The sequence below is a fragment of the Lycium barbarum genome, chromosome 6 (genome assembly GCF_019175385.1).
Source record: "Lycium barbarum isolate Lr01 chromosome 6, ASM1917538v2, whole genome shotgun sequence".
In the NCBI taxonomy this organism is placed as follows: Eukaryota; Viridiplantae; Streptophyta; class Magnoliopsida; order Solanales; family Solanaceae; genus Lycium; species Lycium barbarum.
In genome coordinates this window covers 49,036,348-49,053,052 of record NC_083342.1, presented here as the reverse complement: position 1 = coordinate 49,053,052, position 16,705 = coordinate 49,036,348, and the positions used below count along the sequence as shown (strand labels likewise).

Below are 16,705 nucleotides of genomic sequence, written 5' to 3'. Positions count from 1 at the left end.
GGGATTCGGCTTCTATGCCATGATTGATTATTCGGCTAATATGCTATGATTTGTATCTTGTTTGTGTTTGGGCCCGTATGGGCAAGCTGTGCTAGTCCGGAGGACGATTAGCCATTATGGATGCTAACGTATCGATACGAGTATTGTTGTGTTAGTCCAGAGGACGATTGACCTGCGATGCATATAGCCTGGAGTATCTATTGTCGTGCTAGTCCAGAGGACGATTAGCCTCCGTTGCTTCCTAGCCCGGAGTATCTATTGATTTATTCGCCTGTGAGTGTCTTACTTTCGTATCTTGATTTCCTGGGAGTGGCTTGTTTCTTACTTTGATTAGCCTGTGAGTGGCTTGTTTCTTATCTTGTTGCCTGTGAGTGGCTTATTGTTAATAATGAACTTGTTTGCCTGTGAGTGGCTTATTGAGAATATTTAACTTATTTGCCTGTGAGTGGCTTATTGATGATAATTAACCTGTTTGCCTGTGTAACAACCTGTTTGGCTGTTATAGTCTTTCCGGCATTTTCACCCGTTCCCGAGCATTGATTAGCTCACTTTTGACCCGAGGGGACCGTTGATACTCTTCCCGAGGTGTCTAAACCTGATTCGGGCAACTTTTGTCAAATATAGGCTTAAAGTGAAAAATGGTTGACCCAAAGTTGACTTTTGGGTGATCATTTAGAACTTATGTGTGTATTTGATTCGATTCCCAATGCACTTGGATGCATTTCGGGACATGGGTTGGGAAATTGGAATTAAGGCATTGGAGGTTGACTTGGTCAATGAGACCTCCGTTAGGAATATCGATGCCACGAGCGCGTTCGTAGCATATTTTTGTGTGGGTTTGTGTGTATGGTTTGTGAGCATATAGCCTCGGGAATGGCTCGAGATGGTTTGTGAGCAGATGGCCTCAGGAATGACACGGGGTTTCGATTGAAAACTTAGAAAAATTGGGATATTCTGGTACCTGGTGCCCGCTATGGTGGCACTGCTATTGCAGTGTGTTGGCCGCTAGGCGACCACGTGTATTGCTGGCCAGACTGCTATGGCGGCCTTAATGGCACTATAGCGGCGCCGCTGTAGCAGCACCGTTACCGCTCTGGCAGTGACGGGGCAGTTATTTTCATTAAGTGTGATTTAAATAAGCCTTAGACCCTTATTATTTTCCACTTTGATATTAGAGATTTGGGGAACAGTTCTTGGAGATATTTTGGAGACATTCTTGGAGGTAAATCTTTCCTATTCCTTAACTCTTCCTTAATCACAATCCTTCTAGATTTTCCTATTCCCTCTTAATAATCACATAGTGATGGAAATTGAAAGAGCGTTTGGGTGAAATTTTCCTTAGGCTCGTGTATGAGGAAATTGATGATGTTTATGTTAGATTTTGACTAATATAAGGTTATTAATCATATATCTTCCACTTCTAGCGTTAAATTTATGAATCAAAGACTTAGGGTTTATACCCAAATTGAGGGTTTTGCTTGAAATTAGAAATTAGGCTAATCTTTGAGTTAAATAAACAATTAGTGGTTGGGTTATGATCACCTAGTGCTTAATTGGATAATTTGCTTTTGAATTTCCCGTTTTGCCCTTGTGGGCCCGTTTTGTTATATCCCGTATTTTTGTACGTTGGATTATTCGTAAGCTAATCGACCTAGGTTCAAGGACAAGATTATTTTTGAGGTTATAAGAATTTATGCTATGCTAACAAGTGATAAGTAAGCGTCGTGAAGGTTAAAGGTTAAGCGAATCAGAAAGTATAAGTTTTATCAATATTATACTCGTACTTTCGAGCTATGGTTTGAACCGCTGGCACCGGAGAGTTTTGATCATACACAAGTATGCAAATAAAGTGATCAGTGAATAAAAGGATGAGGTCCTAAAATGATTTAAGATTTAAAATTGTGGTTACGGTGATTGGAAATTATATATTTTTTTTGGTGTGCATAAAGAGGCTATGGACTAAAGTTATACCACATGATGATGATATTGGGTATTAGAAGTGTGTTAAAAATTATCACTATTTAAGTGAATTGAGGTCAAGAGATTAATTATGAGGGTCGTTCATTATATTAGGATGGTGGATATTTATTAATAATGAGATTAAGTCCCACTTTGGGAGTGGTTTAATATCAGCCACGTGCAATTTTTTTTAGTCACAATATTAGATAACAATAGAGGGGGGCAAACCCACTTAGTTGATGAATGAGCTGGAGGGACATCTCCGCCCTATATAGAATAAAGAAGACAATTCATTTTGTTTTCCCTAGGTAAAAGGCAACAAAAACGTAGCAGCTAGGTAGAATTATTTCTAGATTCTTTTTATTATTAGCCAAAGAGATAGCAAGTGACTAATATATTAATGGTAATGAGTGAAATATGCACAAGTGGAATATATTGGTACAATAGAGTAAAGTAATGAACACAAGGTGCAATTACATGGGCTACACGTATCACATGGCATTTGATGACAAAATGAAAAAGGACCCAACAAATGACATATGTCTATAGTGGAGGGCCCCTCTTAAAACACTTATACCCCTTTGTTGACTTCTTATCTAGATAAATGGGATACTACACGTTTTTATAGATGTAAAGGACATTACATATATATTTCTTAACATCCAAAATGGAGGATAATTTCTTCACAACGGATATGGGCAGCAGCGTTCTGGGTACATTTAGGTATATATATATACCTATAGATAGTTCTTTCATCATGTAGAGATAGGGGCAGAAACGTGGGGAGGAAAAAAAAATCTCTTTCACCGAGGCAAAAACGCGAAGAATGATATAGAGGTTATGCCCACGTTGGTCTCCTCCGGATTCTAGCAAATCGAAAAATTTCTTCAAAGTGAAGTAAGGTGGAAGAAGATTATTTCTTAGCATATGAGGTAAGAATTCTCCTCTACTAGATATATTTAAATTCGTCCAGGTCATAGTTAAATTGTGAGATGAAAAATACCAAATTAATTAAGATTATTGGATAAATATTACGTGGACATAATCCAGATATTTCATGGACAACTGGGCAGCAATTTAATTATATACATGCCACATAAGGGGTGCTGTGGTGTAAAGGTGAGGGAATGATTTACACGTGTAGGGCAAAAGGTTGACATTTATGTTCCTACATTTTATTAAGTAATGACAACTTATATGTGTGTGGACCCCACTTAATTTAAGAAGGAACATTGCTATGAATGTGTCATCCTTGTTGAATAAGAATTTTAGGAAAGAAAAGGCAGCAACCTTTCAACAAATACGTTAGTAATAGGAAGCCATCTCTTTTGAATAGTTCACACGCTAGAAATGAAAATGGAGCAGCAACTTCTTAATATTTTTGGACAATTTTTAAAAGAAGAAAGTGAGCAGGCAGCAACATATTTCCCTTCATGGAAGATCAACAACGTGCATAAGGTAAGTCGGAACATTAGACAAGTTATGAAATTAATTATGAGAAATCGGATAAGTTATTGAGTTAATATTGTAATTTTGGGCTATTTTGAGAGTGGTCTAAAGGTGGATTTAATTCTAGTTTGATATGAAATTGTTGGTATTGTTGTCCTTTGAATTTTAATTGATGTTTTGGCTGAATTGGAATCTCGAGGATTGTTAAGTTTTCAGGGGAAATGCTGCCCGAATTTTGTCAAGTAACGTGCTAGATTAGGCTTTGGATTTTGAGCGCGATATAGTTAATAGTTGATATCAATAATGTTGTTATAGATTGGGAAGCTCGGGATCTGATTTGTGGTTAGCTTGGAGCGGATAAGGTATGTAAAGCTATCCATATTCTTCTTTTGGTATGTCCTAGGTGTACTAGAATCGGATTTGAATCTCGGAAAATGTTCTATTCATCGGAATCCGCGTTCGAAAATGCCCTTTTATCATTCAATGGAATTGAATCCTTTAAGGATATTTTGGTTGAAAGAATTATGTAAACTTTTACAAATTGTCTAGAAAGTTATGGAATGTCCCTGGGACCTCTATAGGTGATTCCATAGGCATAATATATGTAATTCGAGCCCTTCGCTTCGGTTGTCCCGAGGTGGACCACTATTTCCGATTTTACCCTTTTGTATCTATGATTTGTCTTCGAGCGGTTCTAAAGGAAATATTTTAACTACTCTTCTAACTACTAAATAAAAATTATTTTAAATGCTCCATTAAGTCTTATAAACTATTTTGGAACATGGAGACGATCGTAGAAAGGTTATTTCTCCGTAATCCATTATGACATCTGAAATACACTCACTATGATTCTGTCCGATTTCATTATTTCGATTTTTCATCCGATAGGTCTTATTGAGTCTCTAGAAATATATAACATTCGTTTGAATTATTTTGATAAGCCCCATAATGTATTTTGAAACATGAAAATGATTACAAAAAGCTTATTTTGACATATGCTATTGGGATATCCGAAATGCATACACTATGATTACTGCTCCGCTTCTGTCATATGGTTTGTCATCTGAATTATGCTACTGGGTCTCCGTAAATGTGCTATATTTTATTTTTGCATTAGTTTCTCACTACTCCACTCGTGGATGCCTCAATGTTTCCTTTACTGAGCCCGGGCCAGGATATGTTATCACGCGTATTCCACTGCATTGTTCGCCGCACCTCGATGTGAGGGGGCAGGTATACATGTACATGGGTTGTGGAGTATGATGTGCCATGTACACCTATTCTGATATATGATGATATGATATGATATGGCCATCTGATATGTTTGACATGTGCACATTCTGATATGATATGTTACGGAGTTATTCCCTACTCTGGAGTTATGCTGTGTTGTGGCGCCAGTGTCGGGGTGGCGACCACGTTCTGTTCACCGAGTCCCTTGGCGGGGGCCGGATATGATATGGCATATGTTTCTGCATACACTCTTTGTGTTCTGGAAATATGCATCTGATAATCTGGATATTATACTCATTTTTCTGTACGTTCTGTTCCGGTCATGATTTTATTCCGTAATGGGACCAGATATGGCATACGTTTTCTGCATGCACTATTTATGCTTTATGATCAGCATTTTGCTATTCTGTATATTCCGTTCATTTTCTATACCTTCTGCTTCGGTTATTGTTATGTCCCGTGTTTTCGTATAATTGGAAATCGAGAAATAAACAAGACTTGTGTGTTATAAGGAAATATTTTTGATTTTGGTGAATATGACTATGTTGGTTATGGAATCATAGATGTTAAGACATCGGGGAAGGCCGAGGGTAAATTTGGAATTTCAGAAATTAGTTTCGGGAATTATAAAACGGGACTTTTAATGAATTGGGCCAAGAAAATTGAATATAAAATTGAGGCCCAAAGTTTGTGGGGTGGCCGGCCACTAGGTTGGCCCAAACCCATTTTTAAATGTCATGTGCTATGCACATGACTCCTTGTGATGGATATATATCAAGTCTTGACTTGTAGTTATCAAGTATTAGATCAAAACAAAAAAAATATTGTAGAGCTCAAAAAAAAATCCCCTCTCGGCCGAACCCTATAGGAAAAGAAAAAAAAATTTCCAAGCTTGGTTGTTGATCCAAAAATCCTAATTTCTACATAGTTGTGAAGTACTCAAGGCCCTCTTCAACGGGGTATAATTAGTTTGGCACAAGAACCTCGTTTGCGACAAGTCGGAAATTCAAGAAAAGGTAAGAATTTTGCCCCTCTAAATGTTATAGAATTGATATAAATGTGTTAAGGATTGGGAATAGACGAGAATTCCGTAACTTTGGTGTATATAGAAAGCCGTGGGTGTGTGTGTATATTGCATGTTGGCCGTGAGCCCTAGGAAGAAGAAAGTGGTGTGAATTGATCTTGTTTAGTTGGTATAATGTGTTGTTGTGATCTTTATGTCGTAAATGATCGATTGATGAATTAAATTGGCGTTGGAAAATGATTTCGGACATTATTGGAAAGCGTATACCTTTGGTATCATTGTGAATATCATTGTATATTTAGGGTGTTAAAGACTTTAAATATGAATTTATAGTTGATGTTAATGAAGTCGGAATGAAACGACGCAAGTTAGAATGTTTGTTGTAAGTTTTGGTGTTTTGGGAGAATTATAGAAAGTAATGGATTTTGGGCAATTTCGTGTATGGCTTGGAATGTATTTTGAATGTGATGGCATAATCTTGAATGAGTGAATGAATACAATAATATTGATATAGATTTGAAATTTTGAAGTTTGAATGAAAGATTTCCAACTTGTGTAGTAAGGTAGGCTTTTGAAGTTCGAATATGGTTTATATTGTTGAATGATGTTTGGGTTGTGGTTGTTGATGTATTCTGAGCCGAGCTAAGCCTCGGGGATGTTAGATTTATAGGGGAAATGCTGCCGAAATTTCGGTAGGCAAGAATGAAGTTAAAGGCATTTTTAAGCCTAAGAGTCTCAATTGGTAACTTTGACCATTTGCAGATTTCAGACAAAACGGGACTTGACTTTTGGGAGAGCATACGACGTCTGTAAGGTATGTAAAGCTTCCCACTTCTTCGTTTGGCATGTCTTAGTGCGATAGGCGAATATTGGAACTTCCGGAGCATTTCTGCTCCTCGAAACCCGATCCACAGAAAAGTTACTATTCATTCAATTCAATTGAAGCCTAAGGGCTCTATTTTGGCTAGGATGCCACCAATCGTCCGAAACCTATCGAAATGTGGTCGGGTAACCTAGAAATAATTATGTATGAACTTTTGGCCCCTAAATGTCCGTAAATTATGTTCGCCACCTCAACTCGACTCGAGGTGGGCCCGCTAACCCCGAGACGCCCTATTTGTCTTATTGGGCTGTCCTTTTGAATAAAGTTTGATATGATACTTTCGGCTTTGGAACTTCCTCCTACGAGATATGTTTTGAATATTATGATATGCTAAGTTACGTTTTGAGCCATACGTAATATTTTGGAAACGTTTTGTGAAATGAAACTTTGTATCGACTAAGTATTCGATTATTTTGTACTATGAAATGACTTATGAGACTACTAAGTTTTGAAAGGCTATTTTGAAATATGAATTGCATTTGTTTGCTCACGACTCCGCTCGTGCCTTATTATGACTTCGTTCACCGGTTCCCGGGCCGGTTATGATTCGTGCGCCTTACAATAATTTGGCCGTATGCTGTGTTACGGTTCCCGAGGCTTTGCCATAGGGCCGGGTTCCGTTTGGAGTTATGCTGTGATATGGCCCGTGATGCGATACGCTCACCTATGTTTGTGTTTGTGATCGGGGATGTACGGAGATTTGAAACTTTCTGGTGTTATGCTGTGTGTGGCGCCAGCGTCGGAGTGGCGACCACGTTCTTAAGCGTTTGCATGATTTCGTTTGCATTATGTATACGTATATGATTTTGATACGGTTTTTGACATACTAGGTTGTACTCCACTTTGTTATCTGATTTGCTTTCAGTTTTGATCCATATTTCTGTACTCCGTGCTTTACATACTCAGTACATATTTCGTACTGACCCCCTTTCTTCGGGGGCTGCGTTTCATGCCCGCAGGTGCAGATATTGGTGATCCTCCACTGTAGGCTTCACTCTTTGCTACTTCGGAGTACTCCTTCTTGACTCGGAGTCCCCTTTTGGTACAGACTCCCTTTTGCTATGTATATTCGGTACATTTGACTATTTGGGTACGGCGGGGCCCTGTCTCGCCATATGTCTTTGTTTTGAGTTCGTAGAGGCCTGTAGTCATATATGTGGGGCGAGGGTCCTATATATGTTTGTTTGATTTTGTTTTCTGGTCTTAAAGCGGTCCGTTTGTTTTGATGGCCCTAAATGGCCCTTATGCTTATGTTTGCACTTTCGACCGGCGATGTCTATTCCGCCGCTCAGTTTGTATTTGATATGGCATTTTGATTTGTGCGACCGCTTAAGACATATTTGATAAAGATTCAGTTTGATATGACTTTTATGAATTTTTGGAATATGCTCGGATTTGGTAAATGAATATGCGGTTTGGTCTGGGTACCCAGATAGGGTGCCAGTCGCGGCCCACGGGGCTGGGTCGTGACAAAAGTGGTATCAGAGCAGTTTGTCCTCGGAATGTCTACAGGCCGTGTCTCGTAGAGTCTTGTTTATCGATGTGTTGTGCACCGCATCTATAAACAGGAAGCTACAGGGCATTTAGGATGTTACTTTCTTTGGAATCTTAGATCGTGCGATAGAGCTGTGCTATTAGGGTCATTCTGATCTGACCCGTTATTGTGTTTGCAGGGATGCCTCCGAAGAAGGCAACGACGGCCCAGAAGGGCAAAGCGAGGATGGGAGAGACTAGTCAGGCACAGCGCGCTACCCGGGCTCGTGTCTATGATTTGCCCGAGGTTGTACCTCATTCTGAGGGGTCTGCTACACCCCCATTAGTACAGCCTGGAGCAGGACCTTCAGCAGCTCCAGAGGTCCGTGTACCCGCTCCTGAGACTCCAGCTCCTCAGCCAGGGGCGGAGGATAGGACCCTGAGGGAGGCTGTACAGTTGCTGACTACACTAGTAGCAGGTCAGGCTCGCAGGCGCGGGCGGAGGGACGATGATGACGATGACAGGCGGGACAGCCTGAGAGTTCGGGAGTTTCTATTATGTGGCCCTCCAGAGTTTTTCGGGTCTAAGCCCGATGAGGACCCCCATGACTTTATTCGGGGGATCCGGCGCTCACTGGACTTGGTCAGGGCTTCAGAGACCGAGTCAGTCGAGCTGGCTTCGCACAGACTTCGAGATGTTGCTACCCACTGGTACGAGACTTGGGAGTTGTCTAGGGGAGAGGGTGCCCCTCCAGCCACTTGGTATCAGTTTGTGACAGCATTCACCCGCCACTTTCTGCCGCCAGTGTTACGACGGGAGCGAGCTGATCGGTTTTTACATTTGCAGCAGAGGGGTCGAAGCGTTCGTGAATATAATTTGGAGTTTGATTCCCTGGCCCGGTACGCACCTGCCGTGGTAGCTGATATGTCTGATCGGATGCATAGATATGTTATGGGGTTGGATCATTACCTGATTGACGGCTGTATGGCGGTGTCATTGCAGACAGTTATGGACATTGCCCGTCTACAGGCCTACGCCCAGGGGATGGAGAACCGGCACCGAGCAGATCGGCCCAGCCGAGAGTATGATGGGAGACGGCCCAAGAGGGCCAGATCAGCGGGGTATCCTAGAGATTCTTGGGGCGGGCAGCCTCAGTATCAGTCCAGTGGATACTTCCCTCCGTTAGGCCGGGACACGCAGTCTACTGATAAGCGATTGGATAGTGCGGGACCGTCTGGGGCCGGTCAGAGCCCCAGGGTGGCAGGTTCACAGGTATCCAGGGGTCCCAGCCATGCCAGACCACCCAGGCCCCTTTGTTCTCATTGCGGGAAGTCTCATCCTGGGGAGTGCTATCGAGCGATTGGAGCTTGTTTTTCTTGTGGTGGTCATGGCCACTTTATGAGAGACTGTCCGTTGGCTAGCGGTTCTGGTAGTGTGGCTCAGCCGACGGGGTCAGCCGCCGGTTCATCATCTGCTCCATCTGTTGCACGCCCTGGAGGGCGAGGTATGCCAGCACCGGCAGGACGCGGTCGAGGCCGCGGTGGCGGTTCAGATTCTAGCGGTCCCTCGAACCGCATATACGCTTTGACTGGTCGGCGTGACCCAGAGGCATCACCAGACGCAGACCCAGGTATATTACTAACCCTTTTTCTGAATGAATATGTGCAATGATAGGTCTGTATTCTAGTATTTTATGCGATGTTCTCTGTCTGCATGTCAGTAAAAGTAGGGTAAGAATCTGAATCAATGAAAATATTCGAGGCGGCTATCTATGCATGTGGGGGGGCGAATATAGGGAGTTTGGCAAGCTAAAACGAGAAACCACATAGCCAGGAGAGCAAACAACCTATTTGGGTCGGAGTGGGACCCGTTACGAAAACTTCCCGAAAAATTTGCTAAAACCCCGATTGGCCCTAAAATTACGTGACAAAGGTCGTGCGGGGCAATTGACGAACTTATATCGGCCCTAACGCATCAAAATGCATGAAAGTTCCGGGGTTAAGCGTGCTCAAGCCAGAGCAATTCTGGGATGGGTGACCCCCTGGGAAGTAATGTAAAGTTTTTCATAAGTGAGAGTGCGATAAATATAAATGGAAATTTGGGGTAACCAAAAGGTAAATAGAATGTGTGTGGAGTAATTAGTGCCCTTTCGGGAGTCGCGCAGAACGAGGCGGACTAAATGGGCGAAAAGAAAAGGGTACAACACCGCTTAGGAAATTGAACGAATTCGAATAACCGTCAGAGACGTTCGCCAGTAAGGTATTAGTAAATGTGTGTGTGTGTGTGTGTATGATTTTCGTTTGGTGCCCATGTGGGTTAAGAGCCGAGACCCGGCAACTAATGTTGTGATAGACGGAAGGTTTTACTAAACCTAATACATGAAGCGAAGCGGGGGCGACGATCCGAAAGTTGTCAAGGGATAGAAAATCCCTAAGTACATTATAATTCAGTTTAGAATGACGATGTCTGAAAGAGAAAATGAGTATGGAGGGTAGGAAAGATGAAAGATAAGCAGTGTGAATAAGTGGAATCCTTGAAAGAGTCGATACGTGAGACGTAAGACAATTGTGTGACAACTTGGCGAATAAGTTTACCAATAAAGGGGAAATTCTCATGAATTATTGGAACCTTAATAGGAGCGATTTGATTCTAATTCGACACTCTATTTGTTGTGCTTTTGCACTCCCGATTCCGATAAGGCTCTGTCTAGTACGCCTCTGTATTTCTGAGCTCGATTATGTTCCCGTCTGATGAATCTTTGTGCGTCTGATTCTGGATACGTTTCTGTCCGGCACACCTCTGTATGTCTGACTCTGGATATAAATACGTCTGATATGCTTCTGTGCGTTTGATTTTGATCACGCGTATGTTCGATACATTTCGGTCTGTCTGATCACGACTCTGTATGATACAATTCTGTACATTTGATTCTGATTTCGAATCTGTCCGATATGATCTTGTACGTCTGACTTCGATTATAAATCTGTTTGGTATATCTTCGCGTGTTTGATTCTGATTACGAATCCGTTTGATACGCCTTTGTACGTTTGACTCCGATCTCAGATTTGTCTGATATACTTCCGTACCTCTGATGTTGACTATGAATCCGTCCGATATGCTTATACGCGTCTGGCCCTAGTTCTGAATCTGTTTGGCATGGAGTGTCTGGTATGAAGTAAAGTGAGATTACGACGATGTGGTAAGAAACTCAGAAGTGTAACAAAAAAAATGATATTGACTATGATGTCTGGAAAGCGTTCGTCCATTACAAGAATATAGCGTATGGTTCGGTGATTACGTGGGGTATGAGAAAATGTATTATGAAGGCATTTGAATCAGTGATGTGAAGAATTTACCCCCCTAAAGTTAGTAAAGAAGCCGTGTCGGAAAATCAATAAAGGACAACTATAAAGAGAACCCTCCCGGAGCAGTATGACGCCCCATAAGGTCGATTCAACATTCGAGGACGAATGTTCTTAAGGGGGGGAGAATGTTATGTCCCGTGCTTTCGTATAATTGGAAATCGAGAAATAAACAAGACTTGTGTGTTATAAGGAAATATTTTTGATTTTGGTGAATATGACTATGTTGGTTATGGAATCATAGATGTTAAGACATCGGGGAAGGCCGAGGGTAAATTTGGAATTTCGGAAATTAGTTTCGGGAATTACAAAACGGGACTTTTAATGAATTGGGCCAAGAAAATTGAATATAAAATTGAGGCCCAAAGTTTGTGGGGTGGCCGGCCACTAGGTTGGCCCAAACCCATTTTTAAATGTCATGTGCTATGCACATGACTCCTTGTGATGGATATATATCAAGTCTTGACTTGTAGTTATCAAGTATTAGATCAAAACAAAAAAAAAATTGTAGAGCTAAAAAAAAAAGCCCCTCTCGGCCGAGCCCTATAGGAAAAGAAAAAAAAATTCCAAGCTTGGTTGTTGATCCAAAAATCCTAATTTCTACATAGTTGTGAAGTACTCAAGGCCCTCTTCAACGGGGTATAATTAGTTTGGCACAAGAACCTCGTTTGCGACAAGTCAGAAATTCAAGAAAAGGTAAGAATTTTGCCCCTCTAATGTTATAGAATTGATATAAATGTGTTAAGGATTGGGAATAGACGAGAATTCCGTAACTTTGGTGTATATAGAAAGCCGTGGGTGTGTGTGTATATTGCATGTTGGCCGTGAGCCCTAGGAAGAAGAAAGTGGTGTGAATTGATCTTGTTTAGTTGGTATAATGTGTTGTTGTGATCTTTATGTCGTAAATGATCGATTGATGAATTAAATTGGCGTTGGAAAATGATTTCGGACATTATTGGAAAGCGTATACCTTTGGTATCATTGTGAATATCATTGTATATTTAGGGTGTTAAAGACTTTAAATATGAATTTATAGTTGATGTTAATGAAGTCGGAATGAAACGACGCAAGTTAGAATGTTTGTTGTAAGTTTTGGTGTTTTGGGAGAATTCTAGAAAGTAATGGATTTTGGGCAATTTCGTGTATGGCTTGGAATGTATTTTGAATGTGATGGCATAATCTTGAATGAGTGAATGAATACAATAATATGGATATAGATTTGGAATTTTGAAGTTTGAATGAAAGATTTCCAACTTGTGTAGTAAGGTAGGCTTTTGAAGTTCGAATATGGTTTATATTGTTGAATGATGTTTGGGTTGTTGTTGTTGATGTATTCTGAGCCGAGCTAAGCCTCGGGGATGTTAGATTTATAGGGGAAATGCTGCCGAAATTTCGGTAGGCAAGAATAAAGTTAAAGGCATTTTTAAGCCTAAGAGTCTCAATTGGTAACTTTGACCATTTGCAGATTTCAGACGAAACGGGACTTGACTTTTGGGAGAGCATACGACGACTGTAAGGTATGTAAAGCTTCCCACTTCTTCATTTGGCATGTCTTAGTGCGATAGGCGAATATTGGAACTTCCGGAGCATTTCTGCTCCTCGAAACCCGATCCACAGAAAAGTTACTATTCATTCAATTCAATTGAAGCCTAAGGGCTCTATTTTGGCTAGGATGCCACCAATCGTCCGAAACCTATCGAAATGTGGTCGGGTAACCTAGAAATAATTATGTATGAACTTTCGGCCCCTAAATGTCCGTAAATTATGTTCGCCACCTCAACTCGACTCGAGGTGGGCCCGCTAACCCCGAGACGCCCTATTTGTCGTATTGGGCTGTCCTTTTGAATAAAGTTTGATATGATACTTTCGGCTTTGGAACTTCCTCCTACGAGATATGTTTTGAATATTATGATATGCTAAGTTACGTTTTGAGCCATACGTAATATTTTGGAAACGTTTTGTGAAATGAAACTTTGTATCGACTAAGTATTCGATTATTTTGTACTATGAAATGACTTATGAGACTACTAAGTTTTGAAAGGCTATTTTGAAATATGAATTGCATTTGTTTGCTCACGACTCCGCTCGTGCCTTATTATGACTTCGTTCACCGGTTCCCGGGCCGGTTATGATTCGTGCGCCTTACAATAATTCGGCCGTATGCTGTGTTACGGTTCCCGAGGCTTCGCCATAGGGCCGGGTTCCGTTTGGAGTTATGCCGTGATATGGCTCGTGATGCGATACGCTCACCTATGTTTGTGTTTGTGATCGGGGATGTACGGAGATTTGAAACTTTCTGGTGTTATGCTGTGTGTGGCGCCAGCGTCGGAGTGGCGACCACGTTCTTAAGCGTTTGCATTATGTATACGTATATGATTTTGATACGGTTTTTGACATACTAGTTTGTACTCCACTTTGTTATCTGATTTGCTTTCAGTTTTGATCCATATTTCTGTACTCCGTGCTTTACATACTCAGTACATATTTCGTACTGACCCCCTTTCTTCGGGGGCTGCGTTTCATGCCCGCAGGTGCAGATATTGGTGATCCTCCACTATAGGCTTCACTCTTTGCTACTTCGGAGTACTCCTTCTTGACTCAGAGTCCCCTTTTGGTACAGACTCCCTTTTGCTATGTATATTCGGTACATTTGACTATTTGGGTACGGCGGGGCCCTGTCTCGCCATATGTCTTTATTTTGAGTTCGTAGAGGCCTGTAGTCATATATGTGGGGCGAGGGTCCTATATATGTTTGTTTGATTTTGTTTTCTGGTCTTAAAGCGGTCCGTTTGTTTTGATGGCCCTAAATGGCCCTTATGCTTATGTTTGCACTTTCGACCGGCGATGTCTATTCCGCCGCTCAGTTTGTATTTGATATGGCATTTTGATTTGTGCGACCGCTTAAGACATATTTGATAAAGATTCAGTTTGATATGACTTTTATGAACTTTTGGAATATGCTCGGATTTGGTAAATGAATATGCGGTTTGGTCTGGGTACCCAGATAGGGTGCCAGTCGCGGCCTACGGGGCTGGGTCGTGACAGTTATGACTTTGTTTATTACGTTCCGTGCTTTACATATTCAGTACATTTTCCGTACTGACCCCCTTTCTTCGGGGGCTGCGTTTCATGCCGCGCAGGTACAGACGACAGATTTGCTGATCCGCCTGCTTAGGACTATATTCTGCTATCTTGGAGTGATCTATTGTTCAGAGCCTACGTTTTGGTACAGTCTTTTGCCATTGTACATATGTATGCTATTCGGGGGTACGACGGGGCCCTGTCCCGTCTAATGATTCTGATGTGTTCTGTAGAGGTCTGTAGACATACATGTGGGTTGTGTATATGTTTTGGGTTACTATGTTCTATGATAGCCTTATCGGCTTCCGTGCGATATGTCTGTTTGTCTACGATAATTAGTAAAGCCATTCGACTCCCGTATCTGTATATTCTGCTTATATTCTGGTTTGGGTTGTTGGGTACGTATGGGTGTCCAGCACGGACACTAGTCACGGCCTACGGGGTTGGGTCGTGACATCTCCAATTTCTAAGGTTGGAATTGACTTAAAATGAATAGTAGCAATATTAGTGTCATTCTTCATGATTTCTAATCTATATTTTGATTATTCTTAAACTACTTTTGTTCTGAGATTCAGCGGAAGGACAAGGAAAAAGAGTGAGGTGTTGGTGTTGCGGTTCGGCCATCCAGGTAGGTTATAGCTTACCTTTGGTGAGACTTCGTATATCGAAGCACATATTTAGTTTATATTGTCAGAGACAGCATGTGAACCTTCTAGTATGAAGTTGGGTTGGATATTGTCTTAGGTTGGGCCCTGTTATGTGTTGGGGCTAGCCACCCCGTTATGTGTCGTTGGTAGATATTGAATTCTGTTTTATCATCTTGATTATGATACAGTTGACATACCCGCTATTGGTAATTGTACTTAGATATGTTATTGACGTATCCACTATTGGTACTTGTGATTCAGTTACATTTTTGGCATACCCATTATTTTTACTTGTGATTCAGTTATATTATTAGCCTACCCACTGTTGGTATTTGTGATTCGGATACATTATAGGGGTACCCATTGTTGGTACTTATGATATTGAGAAGGAGTATTGATGTGATTCATGCATTGCACGCACTTTCATTTTCATGATACACTGTTGAGATATTGATTATATTTGATGAATACTTGATGAGTTGGACTCAGTTTTACTTGAGTGATGTGAGATGACCGATGGCCGATGTCCGATGTTCATTCCGGGATCATTGATTGAGTGAAATTGATATTTGATAAACTCTTTTACTTGAGTGACCTGAGATGGCCGATGTCCGATGATCAATTTCGGAATCGTAGTTGCATGGCTGATATCCGATGTTTGTTTCGGAATCGTTGCCGGTGAGAACCCCCCATGGGCAAAGATTCGGGGTCCCTTCTGTCTATTGGGGAAAGATCAGAGATGAGTGGCACTTAGACTAAACCAGTCACTCTAGGTTGTGCTACCGAGACGTCGATATTTTCGTCCGGAGTACATGTGTACACCGCATTTGCATGGCATTACATTGCATTTATAACATTATTGCATTGCATTATGACTTGTTTTGAGATGTTTTGGTGTTACATTGTGATGTTGGATTGGATTGGATATATTCGGACCTCGTACATTTGGGGATTAGATGCTTTACATAGGTGATGACGGATATTTGGAATTGATTGCATTGTCTTATACTTGCTGGTATATTTGCTCGTCCGCTTTATTATCTGAATTGTGTTAGCTATGCTTAGTCAGCAAATGATGCCTACCAGTACTGTTGTTTGTACTGACCTGCACTTGCTGCATTCTTTTATGAATGCAGAGTATCAGGTCGGATCCACTTCTGTGACACGTGGCTGATTGACGTTTCAGCTTTCTCTTGAGTTTCCAGGGTGAGCATGGTCGTCCGCTGCCTTGAAAACTTTCTATCATTATGTCCTATTCTATTCAAAGACATAGACATTTTATGTATTAGTATTCCAGATTGTATTATTTCCCTTCACATGCTCTTGTATTATTCAGACTAGACCCTGGGGTGTTTATTGTCATTCCGCACTTTCTAGTACCTATATATATATATATATATATATATATATATATATATCGTGAGACTTACATATTTGTTCTATTCCATTTCTTAATTTCATTCTTTATTGTATTTATTCATTGTTGGGTTGAGGGTTCGCTTACCGAGGTGGAAAGGTAAGTGCCCCCACGACCTAGGCAAAATAGGTCTTGATAAGTTAGTACCAGAGCCCTAGGTTACCCGTACTTTAATA

The 16,705-nt window shown here is 41.1% G+C and overlaps 1 protein-coding gene across 5 annotated transcripts; it reads left to right on the top strand.

Moving 5' to 3' along the window:
- Positions 1-2,619: 2,619 nt before the first annotated feature.
- Positions 2,620-16,453, top strand: LOC132643926 (uncharacterized). Of its 5 annotated transcripts, XR_009583802.1 has the most exons (9): positions 2,620-2,891; positions 3,724-3,770; positions 6,428-6,479; positions 7,508-7,590; positions 8,222-9,652; positions 13,916-13,998; positions 14,525-14,610; positions 15,041-15,093; positions 16,249-16,453. XR_009583802.1 is itself a non-coding variant. In XM_060360462.1 (6 exons), exons 5-6 carry the CDS (start codon positions 8,224-8,226, stop codon positions 13,942-13,944), a joined length of 1,458 nt encoding a protein of 485 aa, XP_060216445.1. In that variant the 5' UTR covers positions 2,620-2,891; positions 3,724-3,770; positions 6,428-6,479; positions 7,508-7,590; positions 8,222-8,223; the 3' UTR covers positions 13,945-14,308. The 5 variants fall into 5 exon arrangements, 1 of the variants encoding a protein (XP_060216445.1); XR_009583801.1 differs by lacking the exons at positions 15,041-15,093; positions 16,249-16,453 and having other exon boundaries at positions 14,525-14,892; XR_009583803.1 differs by lacking the exons at positions 15,041-15,093; positions 16,249-16,453 and having other exon boundaries at positions 2,620-3,770; positions 14,525-14,892.
- Positions 16,454-16,705: the final 252 nt, after the last annotated feature.